Consider the following 25,189-nt stretch of genomic DNA (forward strand, 5'->3'; position numbering starts at 1 on the left):
ATAATGTGAAGCTACTGTTTGTAACTGCCCTTCAGTTGAATCAGCTCAGAATCCGACTCTTACCCAGCCTCAGAAAATACCAGATAACTTTCCGTGTTGCAGCTCCACATTTAAAATATGATGTGATTCTTTCTGTCTTTTTTTTCCACGAATAACCGTTTGTCCAATAGCTTACAGCAGATTTGACTCAACTGATAAGTTGAAGTGAAGGCTGGCACGTGTTGTCCAATCCAATAGAAGAGCTACTGGAGCTCAAACTGCTGAACCTCCACCTCCGCCCTCGGCTGACTTTACTTCTTTCAGAGGCTGTAGCAGTTTCCATTTTAAAACTACAGTGAATATATTGACAGCATATGAAACTAGAAAAACCTGAGGAACCCATTGTGACCATGTCATGCAAGCTTGTCTGGAAGAAAGCTAAATGCTACAAAGTTACGCTAAATTTTGGCGAGGAAAAACTGGCATGGAAATATTCAAAAAGGGTCCCTTGATATGTGAAGATATGTGAATGAAAATGGGTTCTCTGGGTACCCACGAGTCTCCCCATTACAGACACGCCCACTTTATGATAATCACATGCAGTTTGGGGCAAAAACCGTACAGTTTTTTACATGCAGTATAATGAAGATGGATGACTTTGTATAGCTATATTGGCAGTAAGGGGGTTTCTGAGCAGTTTCCAGAACAGAAGTGATCGCCATATAATCGCAGAAAAATGCAATTCTTGCAGAAATCTAAAAATGTCAAAAGTTTTTGATACCAAATCACAGCGTGGCTTTTTCTATGGTGTTCCTCAAGGTCTTGGTGTCTTAATGAGGGATTTTTTATCACTTTTTATCAATTCTTGAATGGTTAAAAAAAAAGGTTAAATTTAGCACCAAATGTGTGTAACAAATGGCATCAACCCAAAAAATTTTTTTTATTTTTTTTATTTATGACTAGAACAACTTGAGCTGCATCTCCAGGTTCTCAGCTTTCAGATGATGTACACCACTTCTCTACTGTTGACCTGCTATCTCCCCCTAAAGACCCCCTTGTAAGACAAAAATATGATAAAATGTTCCTTTATTAGTCCCACAGTGGGGAAATTTGCAATGAAAATGGGTCTATGATAAAGAGGAGTGGAGTGGAAACGGTTAAAATATGACGTTATTTATTTTGTATTGACACATTAATGCATCAATAATTATATGAAATAATATAATATACATTCTTCTGAAATGGGCCGTTCTGTATTGAGTACATTTACTGTTAGTACTTTAAGTATATTTTGATGGTAATGCTTTTTTACTTTTAATTAAATAAAATTGACTCACTACTTTACTTGTAACAGAGTATTTCTACACTGTAGTATTGCTATTTTTAAAAGATCTGAGTACTTCTTCCCCCACTGATGCCTGATTCAATTTCATACAATACCACCATCTTCATGAAACAGAATAAATACCTCCCTTTACTGCCTATAGCTTCAGAAAAAAGTAATGAAAATAATATTTTGTATTTATACAGCACAATTACACACAAGTACAAAAATGATAAGAATAAGCAAAGGTGAAGTAATTGTAATAAAGGTTAAAAAAAATAGTAATGATGACAAGTGAATGAAAAATAATAGTAATAACAAAGAAAGGTGGAAAAAAAGGAACTTTTTTTACACAACATATTTGTACACACTGGTCGTTATGTAACACCAAAAATTGAGTACACAACATGCAGCAAGCCGGCCACAGGAACCAATCTTTGTTGCATCAGTTTGCAGCTGTAATGTTTGACGTAGACGTTGCATAAGTCCGCTTGCTTAAAGGATGTCGAATTTTGGATCATCGTAAGAAACACTTCACATGTTCCATTGACTTATATATTAATATTAATATTTGGATATAATACAGAGCATCTTCCCAGTTAAGGTCACTGATATTTGTTGCAATAATTCAGGGATGATTACACTGATAGATGATTAAATCATCCGTGACAAATGAGTGCTGGGTGGGCTGAGCTCTTTGTATATATTGAGGTGAATCCTGATCTCCAGTGGAAATCAATAGCATTTACAGGTTAATGCTGCTCTTGTGAGACTTAATACTGTAGAAGATGTTGTCTGTTTTGTCATCGTTTCTTTGGTTTACACTAGTTATCTGTTCAAAAAGACATCTGACACTAAAAAGCAGCTAATAAAATACATTTTAAATAATGCTTATTGTACAGGTAGACAAAATGATGAACACTTGCGTACTAAATCATCTTCAGGCTATTTCAGGAACATTATTAATATGATGATACAGTTTTGCACGCAACATGAAGAGTAACAAAGATAGCGCTTACTAAGTAGACCATATGATAGGGTCATTCTCACAGATGAATTTGTTTTCAAATAGACGATTCGCTGGACCCCAGCTGGCTGTGAGATTCCTCCCAGGGATGAACAGTGCATATGGGCCAGCGCCGTTATTGATCCAGTACCTTCAAACACACAACATGAATATCAGTACCTGTAATAATATTCTACATCTGCAGCCCATGAAAAAATAAAGAGTGTTGAATAACAAAAAAGGTCAAATATGTTATTTTTGATCATTTTAAGGACTTCTTGTGTTGGCTTAGAGCTCGAGATTGAATCAATTCAGTTCAATTCACTATTCAGATAGTGTTGTAGTCAAGACCACCGAGACCAAGTCATGACCAAGACCAGAATGTATCGAGATCGAGAAAAGACCAAGAGTCTTAGGGGTTGAGACCAAGTCAAGATGAGTACATTTATTTTTTAAAGAAAAAGGCTTTCTTACCCTAGAGTGTCCTTACGTCCATCAACCCAGACCCAGTAGTTGTCTTTGGTTTTCTTTAACCCAATCCAATATCCATGAAAGCTGTCGTGGTAGTACTTTGTGTGACTACTGATGAATTCCTGTAAATTATACAGAGACAGATCATCAAAAACATGCACACTTTCACACGTCCAGACATGGATTCTCATCAAACATTAAAAACACCATGTTTGAATTTATTTTATTTTTTCCATTACATTTTGAAAAGTTATAGTTGGAATGCGAAAGTACTTTTTTGTTTCTTGAATACTATGAATTGCCATATGTAATCTCTAATTCTGAACTGAAACACAATTAATAATTGTGGTTTTATGGTGTTAGAGCTCACCTGTTCTTGCAGATTGTCAACGACAACCAGATCTGCTTTTTTCTTCTGGCAAAACCCTCGGCTCTCTTCCCGTGTCTTCCAAGGAGCATTTTCTTCGTAAAACAGGTAGCACTTTTCCTTGAACAGAATCCAGGATTTCGGACACGGCTGACACTCTGCATTCATGAAAAAAGAAGAGAAATGGAAAAAGATTAGGATCTGTTATAGAGACAAATACAAAAACAGCCTGGTTTAACAGTTTGATCGGAGTTTGCTTAAGAGACTGCTTGGCTCTGATTGGTTGTTTTTGTTCGGTGCTGTGAAATCTTGCAAACGCTAGCCTATTAGGAGCACCAGGAGGAGACAGAGGAACATGAATATTTCACAAAACGGAAAAAACAGATGATTAACTTCTCTCCCATATCTGCGTGGCGTTACTATCCATCTGCTGCATTTCCTTGTGTTGAACACTTACGGACATACTCTTATAATTACGGACATAAAACAAACTGTGTGGAATTGGGGTGTTAATCATCCCTATATGTACTGAAACTGTCCAACAGCCATCGGCTTGGTGTGTCAGGGCCTTTACACTACGTCACCACACAACCCGACCACTTTCTCTCAGCGTTTAATATTGCCCCGGATGGGTTTCCATTGTGGTTGCTTGAAAGACCGCTGCGTCTCATACATGGCAAGACACACTTACTTTTTTCTGGGCAGTATTCATTTACTGGAAAGGTGTCAAATGTCAGGATGATTTCCAGCGTCCTGTTGAGATTCTCTGCGACTATGCTCAAATTCTCTGCGACTATGCTCAAATTCTCTGCGACTATGCTCAAATTCGTCATCTCTCGCTCTAAGAGGCTCTTCTCCATGATCAGCTTGTCTTTTTCTGCTGTGATGTCGTCGTGGTTTGCTCGCTGTTCGTTCAATTCCATGTCCACTGTGGTGAGAAAGAGAAGGAGACAGCACATCAGTCCGTCAATCAAATCTTGGATGCAGGTAGTGTTATCAGAGAAGCCTTATTTGCCAAATTGGATCATTCAAAAAAATACATCAAACCAAACGATCAAAACAGAAATAAAAAAACATCAAATGGCAGCAGGGACAATTCAGAGAGAGCTGATCTCACCTTACGCAACAAAAAAATCCCAGACTGACTCAAGCCGTTATAATTATTCATTGAAAGTTATTCAGCACGTTGACATCAAACTCACAGTAGATGATGGAACCGATGCTCGCCACCAGGAGGACACAGAGTATCCCCACACCAACGCACGCCAACACACGAAAGCGAGAGCATCCAGCTGCTTCACCATCTGCTTGTCATGAGAAAGCTCATAGTCAGATTAAGTCATTCATTATCAACGTGACTTATTCTTTATGACCAATATACATTCTGACATACTACTATCATCACTTCTATAATCACACACAACAGGATTCTTCATCATCATCATCATCATTAAGTGTCAATTTGAACTTAGTAAAGCATATTGTATGGTTTATAATGTTGTATAGTTTATTTTATGAGATAAAAAAATAAGACAGTCAGTATATTTTATAACTTACTCGGTACAGTAGTAGCAGCTCCTTTAGGTTTGACTTCAGCGTAAATTGTAGAGTCCTCTTTTTTCTCTGGACGACAGTAATAACAATATGAAGAAATAATAAAAACACAACTGAATTAATAGTGATTATTCTTCACAATGTAACAATGAAACATCTTTATGTGTTATTGATGTGAAGTATGTCCTGTTGAAACGGGAAGTAACATAACATGGTGATCATTTATGTCAGTAAGTTTTGTTGGACGGGAAGCTCCGAAGGGGTCAAATATAATGAGTTGTTTTTAATGTGTGCAGGTGCTGCTTGAGTTAACAGTTTCTCTCCATTGACATGATGCACTTAAGACTGACAATATGGTGATGCAGAGATCACAAGTTCAAATGCATTTACTTAACTTTTGATGTCAGATCTTTTACTGAAGTAAAAGTATCAATACCACAGTGTAGAAATACTCTGTTAAAAATAAAAGTCCTGCCTTCAAAATTGTACTTAAGTAAAAGTACAAAAGTATCAGCATCAAAATATACTTACCAAAAGTTAAAGTACCCATTATGCCGAATGGACCATTTCAGAATAATGTTTATTATAGTACTGGATTCTAAATCATATCTTTACCAAGAATAATACATAATAATTCACATATATACAATAATTGTTGATTATATTTGTTTGTACTAATAATCTGAAATGTAAGTTTTAGCTAAAGTTATCAAATAAATGTAGTGGAGTAAAATGTATGTGGAAATTCCAAGTAATGTACCTCAAAATTGTACTTAAAGGTGCTAAATTCAATAATCCGAGCAGAGGGATTGCCTCAACATGGCGACGCCTGAGCCGACGATTGCATTTAAAGGTGCTAACAAAGGCAACAGGGCTAACAGGTCTAATCTGGGGGGGAATGGGCGTGTGGGTGCTACGCTTCAGCGAAGACACTGTGGGCCATGAGCTAGCTAATGGGGCACGCTCACCTGCACTAACATGCACTAAAAGGCATGCGTGGGTGGTCCGGCTATGTAAACAAAGCACAGAGAGCTCTGATACAACACACATAGAGGGAGAGCGACTTCGTTCTCTGCTCAGGTAGACATTACTCCTCTTTATTACACGGCTTTATTGAATGCTCATTCTGATTGGTCACTCACAGCGTTCTACGGTCTGTTATTTCTTTATAACAGACCGCTGTTATGGGCACAGTTCTGATGTCGGACTCTAGCGGACCATTTTTGTGTCAAATTAGTGATTTCTTAAGTAAGTAGCTGTGTAGTAAGGGTGATGCAAGCCTTGTCTGGGTTTATTTCACAACAATAACTGGCTCGTTTGTACATCCTCCCTTACATAACTTTACATAGCAAATAGTTGTTTGCTGCTATATTAATGTTTTAGATATCAAACAGAGAACCTTTATGTACAATGGCAGGTGTGAAGTAGGATTGTGTGACTCTAAGGTGGGAAATGGAGGAATCCATGAATATCAACAATCTCTCTTCCTCTCTTGAACGTAAGATATTTTTTTTGCATGGCTTTACTGTAGATTTAAAATCCCACATCTCAGGTTGCATACAACTTTTGTATCCAAGGTGCCTGAGCCAACGCATTCGTCATATACTGACACTTTGTCAGACCCCTCGGCGTCATTTTACGGTCGCAGTAAACACATGCTTAATGTTGTGAGGTAAACAAAAGCACTTGCTTGGGTTTAGGCAATAAAACCACTATAGTTAGGTTTAGGATAAAACAACACGGTTGTGGTTGGGCTTAGAACTACTACAGCTGTACAGTGAAAATGACACTGAACGTGAGTGAACAGGGGACATGGATGAACAGCTGATTCGGACTTGATGCCCGGGACATGAACTGTGGTCTCCTGGAATGAAAGCCTTGTGTTTGCTGGACCCACCACTAAACGCTAAAGGGTGTCACCGCGTCGGTGTCTAACGCCAACGGCCGCGACAAAGCGTAGGTATTTGATGGACAACAGCATGTGATGCATTTTGTTGTTTGTATGAAGAGATTAATGCATGACACCTTCTGGAAGATACATTAGCTGTGTTGGTGTTTGTGTCGTCTATCTGAGAACTGGGCCTTTTGTTATATCGCTGCATCAAAACAATGAAGAAAAACTGTCATTACTGGACATTGTGATGTGGAAAAAAAGTGGTTGTATGTGCTGTTAATGTATATCATGGCAGGGAAATCTTGCAAATGAGTAAAAACAACTTATTTTTGTGACCCCCAAGGGTCACCAATGTGATTCTTCCACACAGAACCCCTAAAAAAGATTTTAACTAGTCTAAAACATGCATCATTAAAACAAGCCAAAAACAAAAAAGCAGGAGTCACTTACCTTCTGGAGCTTTATCTTTGAAAACCACCGTAGAATAATTGATTTCTTCCTCCATCCTTAAGAGTCACAGATGGCCGTACTTGCTTCAGTGCAGAGAATGAGTGTCTGTGTGTGACCGACCAAAGTTTCTCAGCACTATTGCATGGAGAACAAACGAGAGGTTCCTCTTCCCCTTAACATTTTGTAAATTGCATGTTAACATCTGAGGTTGTATTACGACACATTTTTACCAACTACCTCAAACAGTGATGCTGGGAAGCACGTCCGCTTCTGCAACAACCAAATGTCACTCATTGTTGACACATTTAAGCATTGCCTAATACTGAACTCAACCTTTTCATCATGTTTATTTCTGGTGGGTTTACTCGCATTTGGATTTCTTAATTGATGATCGGTCTAACTGTAACACACTATGTCTGGTGAAGGGTCATGGTTGTGACAACGTTGTTGTATTGTCTTCATCATCATCGTTGGTAAGATTAGTACTGAATCAGTGTCTGTCACCATGCTATTAAAGGTGAATACTTTTGTTATTATCAACCAATCCCATGAAAAGACTAAAACCTACAATTTGTTGGTCCATATCCGCTGTCTGTAGCAATCAGCCCCAAGCTCATTTAAGAATGAGTCACATAGGGAAGTCATGAAACCAGAAATTTAGTCAATATCAATACCAGTGAAATTCCACGATTCTCAATACCAATTTGATACCATGGTCAAAAACAAAACAATAAATCCCATGCACTTCAACATGTACATTTCTTTATTACTGTTTGCATACTAGTTTGTGTTAGGATTTTAAACAGGTCATAATCCCCCTCTACTATTATTTTATATTGCTGTGAAAACATCTCCTTCAAACAACTGGATTTATTCAAGTATGTTGCCAAAAACTACATTTTACAAGATAAAACTTGAACACATCACGATAACGTTAGAATTTATCTTGAACGTGTCATGATGTAAATCTATGGCACCTCCCATGTTGAAATCGGCAGGACGAGAGCTAGTTAACGTTAGCTGGAATATAAACAGAATATAACATTTACACAGCAAAAAGTAGATAGGTGATGGATAATCTCTGTTCCGTTTGCTTTGTTATCTCTTTAAATATATACATACTTTACATATATTCAAGCCTGCCATATATAACTCAAAGGTGATGGTGCAACATTTGTAGAAATGGATATTTGCAATAAATTAGAAAAAGACAACAATGTGCACTGCTTACATCTTTAGTTAAAAAAAACAAAAACAGAATCAGTTTTGACAATAGTAGATAGACATATTTCTTAAATGTTAAATAACCAATTTTGATAATTAAGCTGATTCCTAATCCGGTTTGATCAAAGCTCTTGTTTCACAGATCCAGCGGTTCTTCATGTCACAGCTCGCCTTATGCCAGTTGGCCAGAGGATCTGCTCGTGGCTGACTTAGAGCACAAGACCCTCTGTAGCCAGGTCGTTGTGTTTTCCAGTACCTGGTGAAGGAAAACAAATAATATAAATCTGTGTGCCTGGACAACGTTTTGGGCACCTGGTGGTGAGCTTATAATAAACAAACAGAATAACAAGAAGTGGTTTATGAATATAGAATAAGATTATAATGTTGAGCTGGCTGTAAAGCTGAAAAACACGCTGCCTGCAACTTTTACTCACTTTTAGTGAGGAAAGTACAGTAGAACATAACTCAGTGTCCGTGACATGAAATAAAAACAGAAAAAGCGCCCCCACCCCCACCCCAATAGTAATAAAATAAAATAATTTAAAAAAGTAAATAAATAGAAAATAAAATAATAAAATAGAGACAAAAAAATCTATGAAATCTAATAATTGATTAAGCTAAAAATAAAAAATTAACATGCTTTTTCTTTTTACTTATTTTACTAGTTCATACTGCCGCTTCCCTTTCAAAGTACGTACTGTTGCATGCAGTATGCATACAATTGGGAAATACTACTTCGTCATAACATTGCACATTGTACTTTGACCCTCTTGCTCATATATCCTCTCCGCAGAGGATTGTGGGTCAGAATAGCCAGAAAAGCATGCTGGCTTGTATATATTGCAAAATGCGACCGGATGTATTAGGACATCCTGGTATTTTTTGGCTTACTGTATTTGACATGCTATGTATTGGGACATACTAAATCTTTTTTCTGGAATACTAAATAGTTCCTCTGTTTCCAGTCTTTATGCTAAACTAATCTAAGCTAACTGCCTACAGCTTCATATTTCGAGTACAGACACAAGAGTGGTATCAATCCTCATCTAAGTCTCAGTGAGAAAGCAAAGATGCATGTTTCCCTAAAATGTCAAACTATTCCTTTAATGCTAAAGTCTACTGTACAGTTAACTGTTGGCATTACTGAGGGAGATGGACATGTTGAAAGTGATTTCTCCATCTGCTTTTTACTCATTTCACCATCTGCCACTTATATAAGAAACTGAACGATATTTGCTTCATTTGCCCCGTTTGTCAGATTTCTCCATAACCCGGCGACACAAAGTGTAAAATGCAGCACACAGGGGGTAAAAGGCTACCAATCCTCTTGCCGATAGTCTGGTTTGTTTAGAGTAATGATGATAAAGTCATATGTCTGATTTACGGCGGTCACGATTCACTGAGGTTAAAATAGCATATGTGGCAACTTTTGAGAAATAGCGTGTTTTTGTGCTTACGTCAGAGTGACGTTGCTTCCATCTACCCATTTCCACGTGTCCGTCTTGCTTAAGCCGATCCAATAGCCGTGATTGTCATCAGAGTAGTCTTTCATGTGGTTATTGATGAATTCCTAAATTTGTGATAAAAGTGTTCATGAAAAAATTTTATCTCTTTGTCTTGTGTATAACATAATAATACTAATTTAAAAAATATAGATTTCTACAGCACATTTCATACAAAAAGATGTAATACATTGTGCTTCACAAAGATGAAAAACACACATGAAGAGACAGCTGCAAGAAATAGGAATATTAAAAATGAATGGGGAAAGTATTAAAGACATAAAAGAGATTTAAAAATGATTAATAATTTATTTATTAGGTGTGAGTTTTAGTTTTTAAATATGTGGTTTTACTGCACGGTACAATGCAAAACATTCTCTTTAGACAATTATAATAAAACTAAATATTCAAACACATCATCTTTTGTGTCTACATTACTGTATGTTTAATGTGTTCACATTTCTGGACACCATGGAGATGCTCTCTAGCTTTGTTTGAGCATGGAATTACAAATTAAATCAAATGAAATCAGTCTTGCCTGTTCCTCCTGGCTTTCAATCACCACCAGATCTGCTTTCATGTGACTGCATTCAACGCGGCTTCCCTGCCAAGTCCTCCAATAATAAGAGTAATCAGCTGTCCAAAACAGGTAACAGTTTGACTGGAACAGCACCCAGCCGTCCAGGCAAGGTTTACACACTGTTAAATAAGAATAAGACAACAAAAATCATAATCATTGTCATTTTCTATTTCATATAAAATATATATTATAAAATTAAAGACTTCTTCTTTTATCCCTCTCTTTAAACAGGTAATTCCACTCAAATTAAAAACATATTTGTGTCAGAAAGTCTAAACTTTGAAAGATGAATCATGAATAAAACAATGTTCATAAGCAAAAATTTATACAAACAAATCAAAATGCCCTAAAAGGGGTAGTGAAATGACAACATTCACAGTTAAGGAGCTCAAAAGTAAGTGGTTCAGTAGACCAACAGTAAAATAGTCAGTGGTGGAAGAGGTATTCAGATCCTTTACTTTAGTAAAAGTACTAATACCACACACTGAAAATATTCCACTACAAGGAAAAGTCTTGCATTCAAAACTTTACTTAAAAGAACAGTGTGTAACATTTCGGGGGATCTATTGGTAAAAATGGAATATAATATTTAATAACTATATTTTCTTTAGTGTATAATCACCTGAAAATATTCTAAGCTATTTTCTTTAGCTTAGAATGAGTCCTTTATATCAACATAGGGAGCGGGTCTCTTCACGGAGTCCGCCATGTTGCTACAGTAGCCCAGAACGAACAAACCAAACACTGTTAACTTTTCTTGCTTGGGCCGGAGTCGATAACGTTACTCGCTGCCATCGCCGCCGCTCTCTCTCTCTTGCTTCACCACTCACTTCCCTCATACACACACACTCTACGCACTGGTTCAAATGACCTACACTACTCTCACTACAACAATGGCTCCAGAGAGGGCCATTCGCATTTTCACGACAGCCACTGCAGTTCTTCTACATGCTTGCTCACCGCCAGATACCACCAGATCCTACACACTGCTCCTTTTAGTAAAAGTAAGTATTATCAGCATAATGTAGGCCACTTAAAGTAAAAAAAAAAAAAGACCTTTCGCATTTTTTCGTTACCTGAAGGCCACCGTAGCACTTCGACATGCTTGTGAAACTGCGGTAACGTGAGCCGCCGAGTGCAAAACCATGGTAACGCTGTTCGCCTCAATCAGAGGCCATCCTTACCATAATAACACTACTGGTTTGTCCGTTCTGGTCTACTGTAGAAACATGGCGGACTCCGTGAAGAGGACCCGCTCCCTATGCAGATATGAAGGGCTCATTCTAAGCTAATGAAAACACAACGATTCTTTATTATAGGTGATTATACACTAATGAAAACATAGTTACCTCTGCTTAGGCCAAAGGCCTAGGAAGGAGGTTATGTTTTCACCAGCGTTGGTTTGTTGGTTTGTCCATTTGGAGGATAACTCCAAAAATCCGCGATGGATGTGAATGACATTTTTGGTGGCGTTCCGGATCATGATCCAGCTTCAGGATTTTTTTTTAGCGTACGTACATGAATCCTGCCTTGTTGGAGGTCTGCCCTCTCCGAGTGCACTTCTAGTTATGAATATTATATTCCATTTCTGCTAATAGATCCCCCGAAATGCTACACACTGGCCCTTTAATGCGTATGTTGCTTTTTACTGCTGTAGATGTTTATGGTTGTGCTAATTTAAACTCCTTTTTATACTGTTGGCTAATTTAATCTACAGCAATGCATCATATTCTATAAGATCATCATGTGTTTGCAGCATCGCTGTCCTGTGAGAACCACGTATCTCTAAAAAGTCAGCTCTTCATGAGCTCAGAAAAAACAGCCCTATTTTCAGCTCTGTGACGATCCATTTCTGAGCTAATCCAAGAGGCTTTTAAAATAGTTAATAGTTTATTTACAAAAAAATCGAATTCAAAATCACCAAAAATGTGGAGACACATGGTCTCACTGGACAGGAAGGGGATGAAGAACTGTAATCTGAAATGTAACTAAAGCTGTCAGATAAATGTAGTGCAGTAAAAAGTACAATATTCCCCTCTGAGATGCAGTGGAGTAGAAGTATAAAGTGACATATAATGGAAATACTCAAGTAATGTATAAATATAACTTGAGTACTTGAGTAAATGTACTTCCACCAGTGTCAAAAGGTACACCATGTTTTCACCTTTCTGTGGGCAGTGTGTATTCACTGAGAAGTACTCGTATTCCAGGATGACTCCGACGGTCCAGTTGAGTCCGTCTCTCTGTCTGGTGAGCTCTTCTGTCTGTCTCTCCATGTCGGTCTTTTCTGTCCACAGCTGCAGATTCTGTGCTGTTAAGTTGATGTTTTCTCTGTGCTGCTCTGACATGACCGTGTTGACTGCATTCAGGGAAGACACCGTTAACTGTTGCACTCACTTGTTATTATTATTAAATAACCTTGAAAATCCTTGAAAACAGGCAGACAGACTTACAGTGGACACTGACTGCGATGATGACGAGCACCAAGATGACACAAATAATCCCCAAACCTGCTGCCACCAGATGAAGCAGAGTGCCCAGTGGAGCTTTCTTTTCATTTTCTACCAAGAACAACAAAAAAAATGATTATACTGATTTTATAGCAAATTGTTATCATATTTTCTGGGGGGGGGTTTATTCATGGTAAATCATAAATAACCTGGTATGGCAGGATTTGTTTCCCATGCCCCCACATCATCATAGATTATTTCCAGGTTGTTTTGTTTCCCTGCAAAAAGCAAAAAAAGTTTAAAGGAACTGAAAACTTCAGAGGAGAAAAAAGTTCAGAGGAGACTTTCAAAAGTCACTTCACTTCTTCTCTCCGACATCATAGATCAGCTTTATGAGTTGAAGTGAGAAAAAAGATTTTTCTAAATTTAAAGAAACTTAAGGGGAGATTTAAGATGGGAATTAAGACTTAGAGGACTTGCTTTTGCACAAATAGTACACATAAATAGAGTATTTTTTTACCGGAAGAGCAGGTTTACTGAAGTTGAGCATACTGTGTGTACAAAGACATTTAATCTATATAATTTATGTCTGGGAGTATTCACATTTTTTGCTTAGGTAAAAGTAGCAGTACCACAATATAAACATACTCCATTAGAATTATCAATAACATGTAGTTAAAGTATCATAAGTACTCATTATGGAGCAGAACCGCCCTGTCAGTGTTTAATTACTACAGTTTATGTAAATTGATTATTATGGCTGATGCATTACTGTGTAGCACCACTATTGTGACGCTTATGTAAACTTGGTAGTTTTATGTAGAACAGTGGATCATATTATTTTTTTGTATATAACATTTTTTACTTTACAAATATATATATTAAACAATCCACTTAATGTAGTGGAGAAGAAGTTTAAAGTAGCATGGGATAGAAAACTCAAGTAAAATACAAGTACTAAATGAAATCTGTACAGTAAGTACTAGAGTAAATGAACTGTCCACCCGTCAACAGCTCAGTTAGACTGTATACATCAAAGTACAACAACAAACTAGAATACATGACTCACCATATGTAGAAATATCTTTAGTCTTGAAAGCCACTGTCACATAATTCACTTCTTCCTCCATTATCTTATCAGGTTCCTCATAGACAGCATTCACGTTATCTCAAAGACAGAAACATAAAACCATCAAACCACCGCGGAGGTTCTAATGCGGGTTATTGCGAGTGCACTTTCGTTTGGTTTCAGAGACAGAGAAACCAACTGTGAGTGAGTGATCATGACCGGCACTTCTTCTTTTTGGCAGAATGTTGTAAGACTGAAAAGTTGTGCTTTTGGAGATTTGATCAGTTCAGCATATACTGAGCAAAGGCCGGCACAGATGTGATTATTATTATGTGTATAAACTAAACTGTTAACAGAGTTGGCAGTGAGATCGTCTCTTTACTACACCAGGTGGTTTGTTATTCTGTTTTTAGGGATGTTTGTTTGCCTCTCAGCATATTGAAACATTTCCTTCATCAAAGTAGATATTATTCAGCTGGTGGTTTGGTCTCAAATGTAGGCAACAAACATAATTTCTGTGCTGTATCGATACGTCTCGAACGATAACTTGTCACTTATCCTTTTTTTGTTTTATATGTGAAGTGCAATACTCTTCTTACGTACTGAAATCTTGAACTATGAAAACAAAACCTACTATATTAAAGCTGAAGTAAGTGAGATTGGAGCAAATATGATTAAAGAAATTTTTATAAAACGGTCGGTATATCGTGACAGTAGTACATGAAACAGGTAACCTGAAAGAAATCATGTGCTTTTGTGTCCTCCGGTGCTCCTAACGGCATCTGCAAGATTTCACAGACCGGAGGAAAACAAGCAGTAAGAGCTGATCTGAGGTCTGCTGTCCAGCTGCCGTCTATGAGAGCCGGCTGTCAATCACTCGCAAACTCTGACCAAACGGTCAAACTAGGCAGCGCTGATCAAATATGAATCAATATTCTGTTACTGTAATGCCTATTTCTCTCCTCAAATGTTTTCAGAATCATCTTGTAGTGCACGGTTTAGCTGTAAAACGAGAAAGTTTGACATTGTGAAATCTGGTGACGTAACGACAGGTTCTGGTCACATGACCGGAGCACAGCCAATAGGAATGCTCTCTCAATGAAATGACCTGTGATTGGTCAAAGTCTCCCGTCACAGGCTAGATTTTTTTAAAGCCTGAAAACAGAGCCATGAGGAAGTGCAGAAATCTCTCTCAGAACACTTGAATTACAATATGCTGAAAGGTTATTATGTTAATTTTTGCCCAATGATGCCAAAAATATACTGCCTACTTCCACTTTAATGCCAGCACTGAGTAAGGAAGTAAACGCGTATGAAAATGGATTTTTTTCCTGTCATTCATGCAAATCACTTGCTCTTCTGTCCTCTGCTGACTCGTGATTTCCCTGAACTCGGTTCTTCAAATATTACCTGGTACATTTATGTGATCAAAATCAATTTTAATCTCAAAATTATTTTTCAAAACAGATAAGTTTATTCTTTCAATCTGAATTTACCAACCCAGGCCAGCAATACCTTCAATTAATCACAAGTCAAAAGTAAAGATTGGCAAAGGGGATCTCACTGGAAGAGATGTTGAGACATGACAGACTTTATTACATGATTCATAGATCAATAGACAGATTTGACCTTTTTGACCTAATAAGTTGTAACACTGTTTGTCCAGCAGATGGCGATCTAAAACTAATACAGTCGAATACAACAGCCCTGCAATACTGTTGTTATACAGTAATTAGAGAGGTGTTGATTCCACTTTATGATCATTTTGGAGGATGCAGTTTGTGGTGCTGTTGAACTGTATTGCCTTATACTCAGAGGTGTTTCTGTTATTTTGTCCACCCCATATACATATCAATGAGGGTGAATAACAGAAACACCTCTCTGTGCAAGGCTATTATAATATCTCATCTCTTTTATTAGGATTATTATTATTATTACTATTATCATTATCATTATTATTATTATTATTATTATTATTATTATTATTATTATTATTGTTATTATTATTATTATTATTATTATTATTATTATTATTATTATCATTATTATTATTTTATTAATTAAAACACTATCACAATATGTGGCGCCAGATGAAAAAATAAAACAGAAACAAACTTAATAATAAACAGAATAATAAGAAATGCATGTAAACAATTATATTTAATAAATAAAACAGATAGAAATTGAAAGTCAAATTTTAAAAAAAAATAGGTAAATGGCTCATTTACTGCACAATATTAACACCAAAACACAGCCTGAATTGTGTTGCACCCACTAGGTTGCTGTTTCTGTTTTTGACTTAAACTTCTGGTTGTTTATGTGATTCCCCATCTCAACTTTATTTATTCAAATGGAGGTAATACACCTTGTGAAGCATCTATTTGTAGCCACAAGAGGGAACTACAGCATTTATTTATATAAATATATATATCTATATCTATCTATAAATATATAGATATAGATATATATATTTATATTTATTTATAGATATATATATATTAATACATATATATTTATATATATATTTATATTTATATATATTTTTATATTTATATTTATATATATATTTATATTTATATATATTTTTATATTTATATTTATATATATATATATATATATATATATATATATATATATATATATATATATATATATATATATAATTATCCAATTAAATATATGTTTATAAAGAATATGAAGTGAATATGTGTATAGGATCAACATGAAGAAGATATATTTAGTAACCTTTAGTCTCCTCCAGTGACTCTACAGTGATGTGGCTTAATTAGTAGCTGACTACAGATAAAAAAAACAATTATCTGCATGAAGAAGTGACTCATGCGTCATAAAAGCAACTGACCAATCAGCGAGCAGGATGTGATCAGGAAACGCTACCTGGTTTCTACCTGCGGACACGAAGAAGAAGAAGAAGGCACGAGGAGCACAGACAGAGAGCCTCGAGACGGACAGCCTCGCTGAAGAGCCCGGATGAAGCAGAGATATAATAGATTCATTGTTTAAAGGACTGAACTGAGAGCAGCGATGGTTTGTGGAGGATTCGTCTGCACTAAGAACGCACTCAGCGCTCTCAACATCCTCTATGTGGTGAGTATGAGTTCACAGCTGTTATATACTGACGGGAATGATCTGATATAACTGCTTCAAAAAGACAACAAGTGTCTCTGCTGTCATCTGGACTTGTGTTTACCTGTTAGTTTAAAATGTTTGGGTTGTTTCTGACCAGTTTCCTTGTTGTGAAACAGACAGGTGTTGGTGGTAAATGATTAGTTAACGACTAGTGTTGGTCTTACTGGTGACTTTAGTCCACTCAGAGATACAAAATAAATACTATAAAGTAGCATGAATACTTCTTTGTCTGTCAGGGAAATACTACTTTGATAAAAATCAAGAACAACAACTGAAGTGGAAAACTTCCTACTATCTCTGAACAACTTCTGCAGTCAAAAACCTGCTTAACTCCTTATTGTTTTTATTACTATATAGGCCAGGGGGCTCTTTAGCCCCTCTCCAGTGGCTTATTGTGGATTTTCATTTTATTTATCATTGTTGTAGGTCTATGGTAAGAGGTATTAGGGCCACATTGAGGGAAAAAAAAAAAAAATCTGAGATTTCAAGAATAAAGTCATAATATTATAAAGTAGTAATTTTACGTGTTATTTTTTTTTCTCGTTAAGTTATGACTTTATTCGCCTAATATTACGACTTTTATTCTCGTTAAGTTATGACTTTATTCGCCTAATATTACGACTTTTTTCTTGTTAAGTTATGACTTTATTCTCGTAATAATACAACTTTTTTTTCTTGTTAATTTATTACTTTATTCTCATAATATTACGACTTTTTTCTTGTAAAGTTATGACTTCATTCGCCTAATATTACGACTTTTATTCTCGTTAAGTTATGACTTTATTCTCGTAATAATACAACTTTTTTTTCTTGTTAATTTATTACTTCATTCTCGTAACATTACGACTTTTTTCTCGTTAAGTTATGACTTTATTCTCGTAATATTACGACTTTTATTCTCGTAAAGTAATGACTTTATTCTCGTAATATTACGACTTTTTTCTCGTAAAATTAGAATTTGTAGCCCCTAGATTTAATTTCATTCACTGTCACTGAAAAAAAACAACCCATTTTAACACAATAATTACTTTTTTAATTTTACTTTCCCTCTTTTTAGTTGAATCAAAGCCATACTGTAGGTTTGGTTTCAACAGTGGTGGAAACACATTGAAGTTAAAGGTTCTTCAACAACAAAACAAAATACTATATATGAATAAGGAAGGTTAAAGGCACTTCAGCCGCCTCACAAGGAACAGTAGGCCTGTCCGGTGCTCACAGAGTAGGGCAACCTTGTAAGAGGAGAGACTTCAGAGAGCAGACTGATTTAAGGCAGTAATCTTTATTAAATACTAACGTTTCGACGCCAACAACGTCTTCATCAGAGTCAAACAGATCTGAGACTCACATCCACTTGAATAGCCTCCACTAGTAGGGAACTGTTTCCCCTCATATATGTCTCTTTTATCTATTGATAATCTGACTGAAGCTCACTATCATTTAAGATATTTAAGACCTTTAATATTTATATTTGTTGTCATTTATCACTATTATTACAATTATTGTTGATGTATGTACATGGAGTCTCTGATCTGTTTGACTCTGATGGCGTCAAAACGTTAGTATTTAGTCAAGTTTACTGCCTTAAAGCCGTGCGCTCCAGTGTTGCTTTGGAACTGCTCTGTGAAGTCTCTCCTGTTACAAAAATACTACATATGTTTGTTTGTGTGAGTGTTAGATAAATCACTTTAATGTTTACGCACTAACCCTACTTACAGTCATGATTTCTGATAGATCATTTTGTCTTTGCATCTTTACAACAAGTCCTTAAGTGTCACATAAATATCGTCAACCGTTATATTCAGTATGTCGATCTGTTCTGGAAATATGGTATAATAATATTGTTTTAGTCCGGACCGCAGCTGGCATACAGTCCTCCATGACACACAGTTACTCGTCCCTGAGACTTCTTTAGAAAGCTGACATTGTTTGTACTTCCTTCTTTATCTCGTGCCAACATTGTTTTCTTCCTGCGCAGCTGGTGAGTCTGCTGCTGATCGGAGTGGCAGCCTGGGGGAAGTGGTTCGACCTGGTCTCCAGCATCAGGGTGGTGGCGGGGGTCATCGGCGTGGGAATCTTCCTGTTCCTGGTTGCCTTTGTGGGGCTCTGCGGCGCCGTGAAGCACCACCAGGTCCTGCTCTTCTTCGTATCCTTCAGTTTGTTTTGTAGGAGCACGGGAGAAAAGTAAATAACCCCAAGCTCTTGAAGGATTTTATTCCTTCCTTTATTTTATGCTTGTGTTTTAATGGTTCTTAAAGCAACACAGTGAGATTTCAGATTGTTTTCATGACTTTGTAATCCAATGTAAACTTCCTCAACTTGCTCCAGTACATGATAATCCTGTTTGCAGTGTTTGTCGTGCAGTTTTCTGTGTCCTGTGCTTGTCTGGCCTTGAATAAAGACCAACAGGTATGTTTATTATGTCTACATACATCAATAATAATGTTGGCCTAAATACTGTAGTTTACCTCAGATAAACATGAATGCTCTCATATTTGTTTAATAATCCTAACAGTGTAGATTTTACACAATTCTATATTTTCAAAAATCAGGGTTATTCATGTTCATCCTTCTGCCTTTTCTTATGCTTTTCAAATCTATAAATATAGACACAACCAGTTCTGTGTGATTTCTTTATTTACAGAACCATCTGCTGGAGGTTGGATGGAACAAATCCGAGGCCACTCAACAGGACGTAGAGAAAACACTCAACTGTTGTGGCTTCTCTTCTGTTCCTTACAACGGCTCATGTGTAAGAAGAATATTCTTTTTCTTTTTCCTCTCAGCAGCAACTTGATCTTGAATTTCACGATCACGTCTCTGGCTGGTTATTGAATTTTCACCCCTTACTTCCTGTAGAGTTGCTTTCACAGCAACCCTCCTTTGATTTGTCACACATGCTCGAGCATTATCGAGGAGTTTGCGGGAGAGGTGCTACGGTTCGTCGGTGGTATCGGACTCTTCTTCAGCTTTACGGAGGTCAGTGAAATGTCATATGCAACAAAGAATTTGGTGTGAAGTAGGCGCTGATGTAGACATTAAAGGTGCAGTGTGTAGAAGCTAGCTGTGAGATTGCAGATTTCAACCAACTGAAACTTCTCCCGAGTCCCGAAGGATGCTAAATAACGCTCCAAACTTTTGGCGAGGAAAAACTGGCATGGCCATTTCACCTCTGACCTCAAGATATGTGAATGAAAATGGGTTCTATGGGTACCCACGAGTCTCCCCTTTACAGACATGCCCACTTTATGATAATCACATGCAGTTTGGGGCAAGTCATAGTCAAGTCAGCACACTGACACACTGACAGCTGTTGTTGCCTGTTGGGCTGCAGTTTGCCATGTTATGATTTGAGCATATATGTTATGCTACATGCAGTACCTGTGAGGGTTTCTGGACAATATCTGTCATTGTTTTGTGTTGTTAATTGATTTACAATAATAAATATATACATACATTTGCATAGAGCAAGCATATTTGTCCACTCCCATGTTGATGTCCCTTTAAGGTACATTTTGAACAGATAAAAATGTGTGATTATTTTGCAATTAATTGTGATTAACTATGAACAATCATGGAATTAATTGCGATTAAATATTTTAAACGATTGAGAGCCCTACTAATGACCCTGTGGTGGCCGGCTCCGTATGTAGATATAAACGCCTCATTCTAAGGTAACGAAAACACAACTATTGTGTTTTCAGGTGATTATACACTAAAGAAAACATATATTATATTCCATTCCTGCCAATAGATCCGCCTGAAAATTCACACAGTGTTCCTTTTAAGATAGATTTGCGCTGTGATGAAGTTTATTGTAGGTCTAAATTCAGACGCTTTACACTAATTTTTCTTTCCTTTCAGATCCTTGGAGTTTGGCTTGCCCACAGATACAGAAATCTCAAAGACCCTCAATCAAATCCTCAAGCCTTTCTATAACCACTCACAATTTAATAAACCCCCAAAATTGCACTGCTGAATAATTGCTTTTCCTCCTAACTTTGTAAATCACACTTATCTGGACATTTGTAAGATTTAAAGTAACTTTTGCTGTTGTGTCACAAATGTGACCATTACAGGATAATGATGGTGAAATGAAGTGTAACATTAATACAAGTAGAGAAAAGTCTTAAAGCCAGCTTGCTCAAGGTTGCTACAAAACCCTGGAGTGTGTTGAACTGAGCAAAGGTTAGTTTTATTGCTTATAAATTCTACTGTTTGCTTTGATATTTGCTGCTCGATTACTTCCATTGAAATTATGCATTTTATTATTTTTTCTTTTGCTGTGAATATTAATTATAACAATTAAGCGCAATTACCAAAATATCAGACTATTCCTTTAAATGAAACCTGATGCATGTAAGCATTGCCTCTTTAATTCTAATCCGTCTCAAAGACGTTATGTGTGTATGCTCACCACACACACACACTCTCACACTCACACACCTCTAATGCAAATAATTTGCAGATTAGCACCATGATGGCCGGATGACTGTGCTCACCACTCCCAGACTAACTATGACCACACACATTGTGTTTTGCAGACAGTGGATTTGGGTGTTGGGTGTCCACAACAGCAGGATAAGATCAACTTAAAGTCAAACCTGATGCAGCTTGATAAACACACTGTTATGAAACCGGGTTTTGTTTTTGTTTTATATGTGTATTTATTGCTCAAGTCATGTCTCGTCATCTTAATTGCCACATTTCCCTTCATAGTCCAAAAAATAAACATGCAGAGTTGCATCACATGAACAGAAAATGTTGTATTTTATGCTCTGCTTGTCATATTTAGTGCTGATGTGTAGAGCCGTGTTTTTCACTCCGGTAACTTGGTGCCACATGACTCGCTCACATTCCTCACCCCAAACAGGATGACAACCAGGAACTGCACCCGCTGTATAGATTCCTCTGAAGTTTGTTGAGCAAACTCCTCCAACCTGTTCACCAAGGTGACTCAGCTGCTGCACAGCCATTGTGAAATAGTTCATTTGAGTGCACACCATGTAATTAACTTCCTTCTATATTTAGATCATTTTATTCATTTTGTAAACAGATCATTTTGTACTAGCATGCATCTGCAGGGTAGAACCAATCACATGGCCTTATTTAAACACTGATATTAATATTTATTTAAATGTATCAGTTTATAAGTTGAAAGACAAACATATGGATTGTTTTATAGTTGAATAGGTTCCTGAGTGTCTGGCTGTGCAGGGAATAAAATGAAAATGCACAGAAAAAATGTTGGCCTCAAAATGTACATGTTAAAATAAAGTGGTAACAATCAAATCAAAGCTTAAAGATTTTGTTTTACTTCCTGTAAACACATCGTAATCCCCTCAAAACAGTCTGCAGACTTCACTTCCTTATAATTACACAAATTGTCTAGCTACAAAAATAAAAGTGCAAGAGACACAATTCATTAAAAAAAGAAAGCTCCTGTTTTAGCTTTCCCTCCTTTCGACTACTTCCTTACATCTGAAATGTTTGGCAGTGGTGGTTAAGTAAATAACAACTAGAAGTGCACTCGGAGAGCGCACATCTCTGCCAAGGCACATTTTAAGTACGTTGCTGAAACCTTAATGTATTGTGTCTCTTACAGAAGTGTAAAATGTGATTTAATGCTTTATGTTTTCCAAAATTAAGTCATTTATTTAATTAAGTCATAGACATAGTATAGTATGTCGAAGAAAAGTCATAGTATAGTATGTCGAAGAAAAAAAAGTTACAGTATAGTATGTCGAAAATAAAAAAAAGTCATAGTATAGTATGTCGGAAAAACATTTTTCTTTTAGTATAGTATGTCAAAAATAAAAGTAATTTTATATGACGAAAAAGTCATAGAATAGTATGTTAAAAAAAAATAGACATAGTATAGTATGTCGAAAAAAAAGGTCATATTATATTGAAAAAGAAAATAAGTCATAGTACAGTATGTCGAAAAAATAAAAAAAAAGTCATAGTATAGTATGTCCAAAAGAAGACACGGTATATAGAAAAAATACAAAATTCATAGTATAGTTTGTAGAAAAAATTGAAAAAATCATAGTATATTATGTAAAAAAAAAAATCATAGTATAGTAGCCTATTTGGAAAAAAGTCATAGCATAGTAAATAAAAAATAATGAAAAACATTCATAGTATATTATGACGATAAAGTCATTGTCAAGTCAAACTGGAGGTTCCAGGAAATTAAAGTTTATAAGTATAAATAAATAGAAAATAATGTAAATAGAAAATTAATAAATCAGAAAGTAATTTGTAAATTAATAAATCCACTAGCAAAGCTGAGTGCTGCTCAGGGAGTAAACCGGATGGAGCTAATTAACCCAATTATGCCCGGAGCATTAGAAAAGCAACACTCTCAGTGTGTCACAGTGAAAAGGGTCTGGAGAAGTTAGCACCTGCAGAGAGACTGTGTGCAGAACAGACATCAACACAGCTGGAGAGGCAGCAGGTAAGAACTCTACTGCATCACAGACTGAGAGACTGCAACATGGTGACCATAAAGCATTAATTGGTTAATTGATTGTTTGTTGATTGTTTGTTAAATGCGGGCATATCCTGGTTCACATTCAGTCACAAACGTGGTGAGAAGTACATGGGCTTATGGGAAATATTGTTTAAAATTACTGCATGATTTAATATTAACTCAAACATAATTATGAAATACTTTGTATTTAAATAAATAATTAAAAAATATTAATAAAATAAAATAATATAATACACATATTACCTTTATGTTAAGGCATATTATAGTAAGTCGAAAAAGTTCTTGAAAAAAAGTCATATTATAGTATGTCGAAAAATTTCATAAAATAAGTCAAAGTATAGTATGTCCAAAATTTCATGAAAAAAAAGTCATAGTATAATGTGTCGAAAAAAATTAATCGGATTGTTTGATTAAGCTTTATTATCATTAAACAAAGTACAGATATTGGGAGAAAGAAATGCAGTATGTACAGCATATATGAAAATATTTTACATAGAAGAAACAATATATATACAGTATGAGTAGTATGAACAATATTAACAGTGAGTATGATTGCAGTCCAGCGACGAGTCCGTTGAGGAGAGAAAGCTGTTCCTGAGCCTGCTGGTCCTGAAACGGAGCGTCCTGCAGCGCCTCCCAGACGGCAAAAGGGAAAAGAAGTCTGTGGCCGAGGTGAGAGTTGTTCTATTACTGTGATTGTGTAGTGTCATCAAAAGTGTCATAATATATAGTATGTCAAAAAAAGTCATAGTATACTATGTCGAAAAATTTAATTGAAAAAGTCATAGTATAGTATGTCAAAAAAATAAAAAAAGTCATAGCATAGTATGTCAAAAATAAAAATGTCATTTCATATGTCGAAAAAAAGTAATATTATATTGAAAAAAAAAAGTCATAGTATGTCGAAAAAAGTCATGTCATAGTATAGTATGTCAAAAAATCTAATAAAAAATCTCATAGTATAGTATGTCAAAAAATGTCATGATAAAAAAGTCATAGTATAATATGACAAAAGATTTCATGAAAAAAAGTCATAGTATGTCCGAAAAAGTATAGTATAGTATGTTGAAAAAAGTCAAAGTAGTAAGTAAAGTTGTAAAAACGTAATATTATAGTATGTCAAAAAGTCATAGTATAGTATGTTGAAAAAAACTCAGTGTAGTATGTTGAATAAATTCAGTAAAGAATGTTGAAAAAAAAGTGAGTATAGTATGTCGGAAAAGGTCACACTATAGTTTTTCAGAAAAAAAAAATCGTATAATAGTATGTCCAAAAAGGTCAAAGTATAGTATGTTAAAAAAAAATACACATAAAAAGTTATTCTTGTATGATTCAAAAAGTAAAAGAAAAAGTCATAAAATATCATAGTATAGTATAGTATGTCGCACAAAGTCATCAAAAAGTCATAGTATAATATATCGAATAAAGGCATAGCATAGTGTGCAAGATCGGAAAATAGCACTTACCAAATGCAGGTCAATTGTTGACAGTGGCGGTAAAATTGGTGGTCCACTAAACAATTTGGTGGTAAAATGCCACTCTGGCAGGCAGGGAAAACCCTACGGATGGGAATAGAGAATCGGTTGCCGTTGAGAACCGGTTTCTAGCTGTCTGATTCCTTGACATCCGTGACTATCAGTTCCTCTGCATTGATGCTTTCCAACAGTTACGCATGCACA

The 25,189-nt window shown here is 36.0% G+C and overlaps 3 protein-coding genes across 3 annotated transcripts; 1 reads left to right on the plus strand and 2 right to left on the minus strand.

Annotated features, from left to right (window-relative positions):
- Positions 1-970: 970 nt before the first annotated feature.
- On the minus strand, positions 971-7,202 carry LOC119497348 (C-type lectin domain family 12 member B-like). Its single transcript, XM_037785419.1, has 7 exons — positions 7,046-7,202; positions 4,705-4,770; positions 4,350-4,451; positions 3,839-4,075; positions 3,151-3,305; positions 2,784-2,902; positions 971-2,460 (listed from the first exon to the last, which is right to left on the minus strand). Exons 1-7 carry the CDS (start codon positions 7,098-7,100, stop codon positions 2,322-2,324), a joined length of 873 nt encoding a protein of 290 aa, XP_037641347.1. The 5' UTR covers positions 7,101-7,202; the 3' UTR covers positions 971-2,321.
- Positions 7,203-8,192: 990 nt separating this feature from the next.
- Positions 8,193-14,094, minus strand: LOC119497349 (C-type lectin domain family 4 member M-like). The gene is made up of 7 exons (XM_037785420.1): positions 13,871-14,094; positions 13,011-13,079; positions 12,805-12,912; positions 12,516-12,710; positions 10,310-10,470; positions 9,727-9,839; positions 8,193-8,525 (listed from the first exon to the last, which is right to left on the minus strand). The coding sequence occupies exons 1-7, from the start codon at positions 13,929-13,931 to the stop codon at positions 8,378-8,380; spliced, it is 855 nt and encodes a 284-aa protein (XP_037641348.1). The 5' UTR covers positions 13,932-14,094; the 3' UTR covers positions 8,193-8,377.
- A 2,643-nt stretch (positions 14,095-16,737) lies between these two features.
- Positions 16,738-22,306, plus strand: tspan13a (tetraspanin 13a). Its single transcript, XM_037785423.1, has 6 exons — positions 16,738-16,975; positions 18,993-19,160; positions 19,343-19,423; positions 19,659-19,766; positions 19,874-19,993; positions 20,879-22,306. The coding sequence occupies exons 1-6, from the start codon at positions 16,913-16,915 to the stop codon at positions 20,951-20,953; spliced, it is 615 nt and encodes a 204-aa protein (XP_037641351.1). The 5' UTR covers positions 16,738-16,912; the 3' UTR covers positions 20,954-22,306.
- Positions 22,307-25,189: the final 2,883 nt, after the last annotated feature.

The sequence above is a fragment of the Sebastes umbrosus genome, chromosome 11, assembly GCF_015220745.1.
Source record: "Sebastes umbrosus isolate fSebUmb1 chromosome 11, fSebUmb1.pri, whole genome shotgun sequence".
In the NCBI taxonomy this organism is placed as follows: Eukaryota; Metazoa; Chordata; class Actinopteri; order Perciformes; family Sebastidae; genus Sebastes; species Sebastes umbrosus.

Bases quoted from the DNA above. Each gene is read 5' to 3' on its own strand.
- LOC119497348 (XM_037785419.1), bottom strand. From the start codon at position 7,100: ATGGAGGAAGAAATCAATTATTCTACGGTGGTTTTCAAAGATAAAGCT. The intron at 3,306-3,838 runs GTAAGTGTGTCT...TCATGAATGCAG, and splicing joins TGAATACTGCCCAGAAAAAA to AGTGTCAGCCGTGTCCGAAA. The intron at 2,461-2,783 runs GTAAGAAAGCCT...GTGTGTTTGAAG, and splicing joins GGACGTAAGGACACTCTAGG to GTACTGGATCAATAACGGCG.
- LOC119497349 (XM_037785420.1), bottom strand. From the start codon at position 13,931: ATGGAGGAAGAAGTGAATTATGTGACAGTGGCTTTCAAGACTAAAGAT. The intron at 12,711-12,804 runs GTAAGTCTGTCT...CCCTGAATGCAG, and splicing joins CATCGCAGTCAGTGTCCACT to TCAACACGGTCATGTCAGAG. The intron at 9,840-10,309 runs GCAAGACTGATT...TCACAAATTTAG, and splicing joins TTGAAAGCCAGGAGGAACAG to GAATTCATCAATAACCACAT.
- tspan13a (XM_037785423.1), top strand. From the start codon at position 16,913: ATGGTTTGTGGAGGATTCGTCTGCACTAAGAACGCACTCAGCGCTCTC. The intron at 19,767-19,873 runs GTAAGAAGAATA...TACTTCCTGTAG, and splicing joins TTCCTTACAACGGCTCATGT to AGTTGCTTTCACAGCAACCC. The intron at 19,994-20,878 runs GTCAGTGAAATG...CTTTCCTTTCAG, and splicing joins TCTTCTTCAGCTTTACGGAG to ATCCTTGGAGTTTGGCTTGC.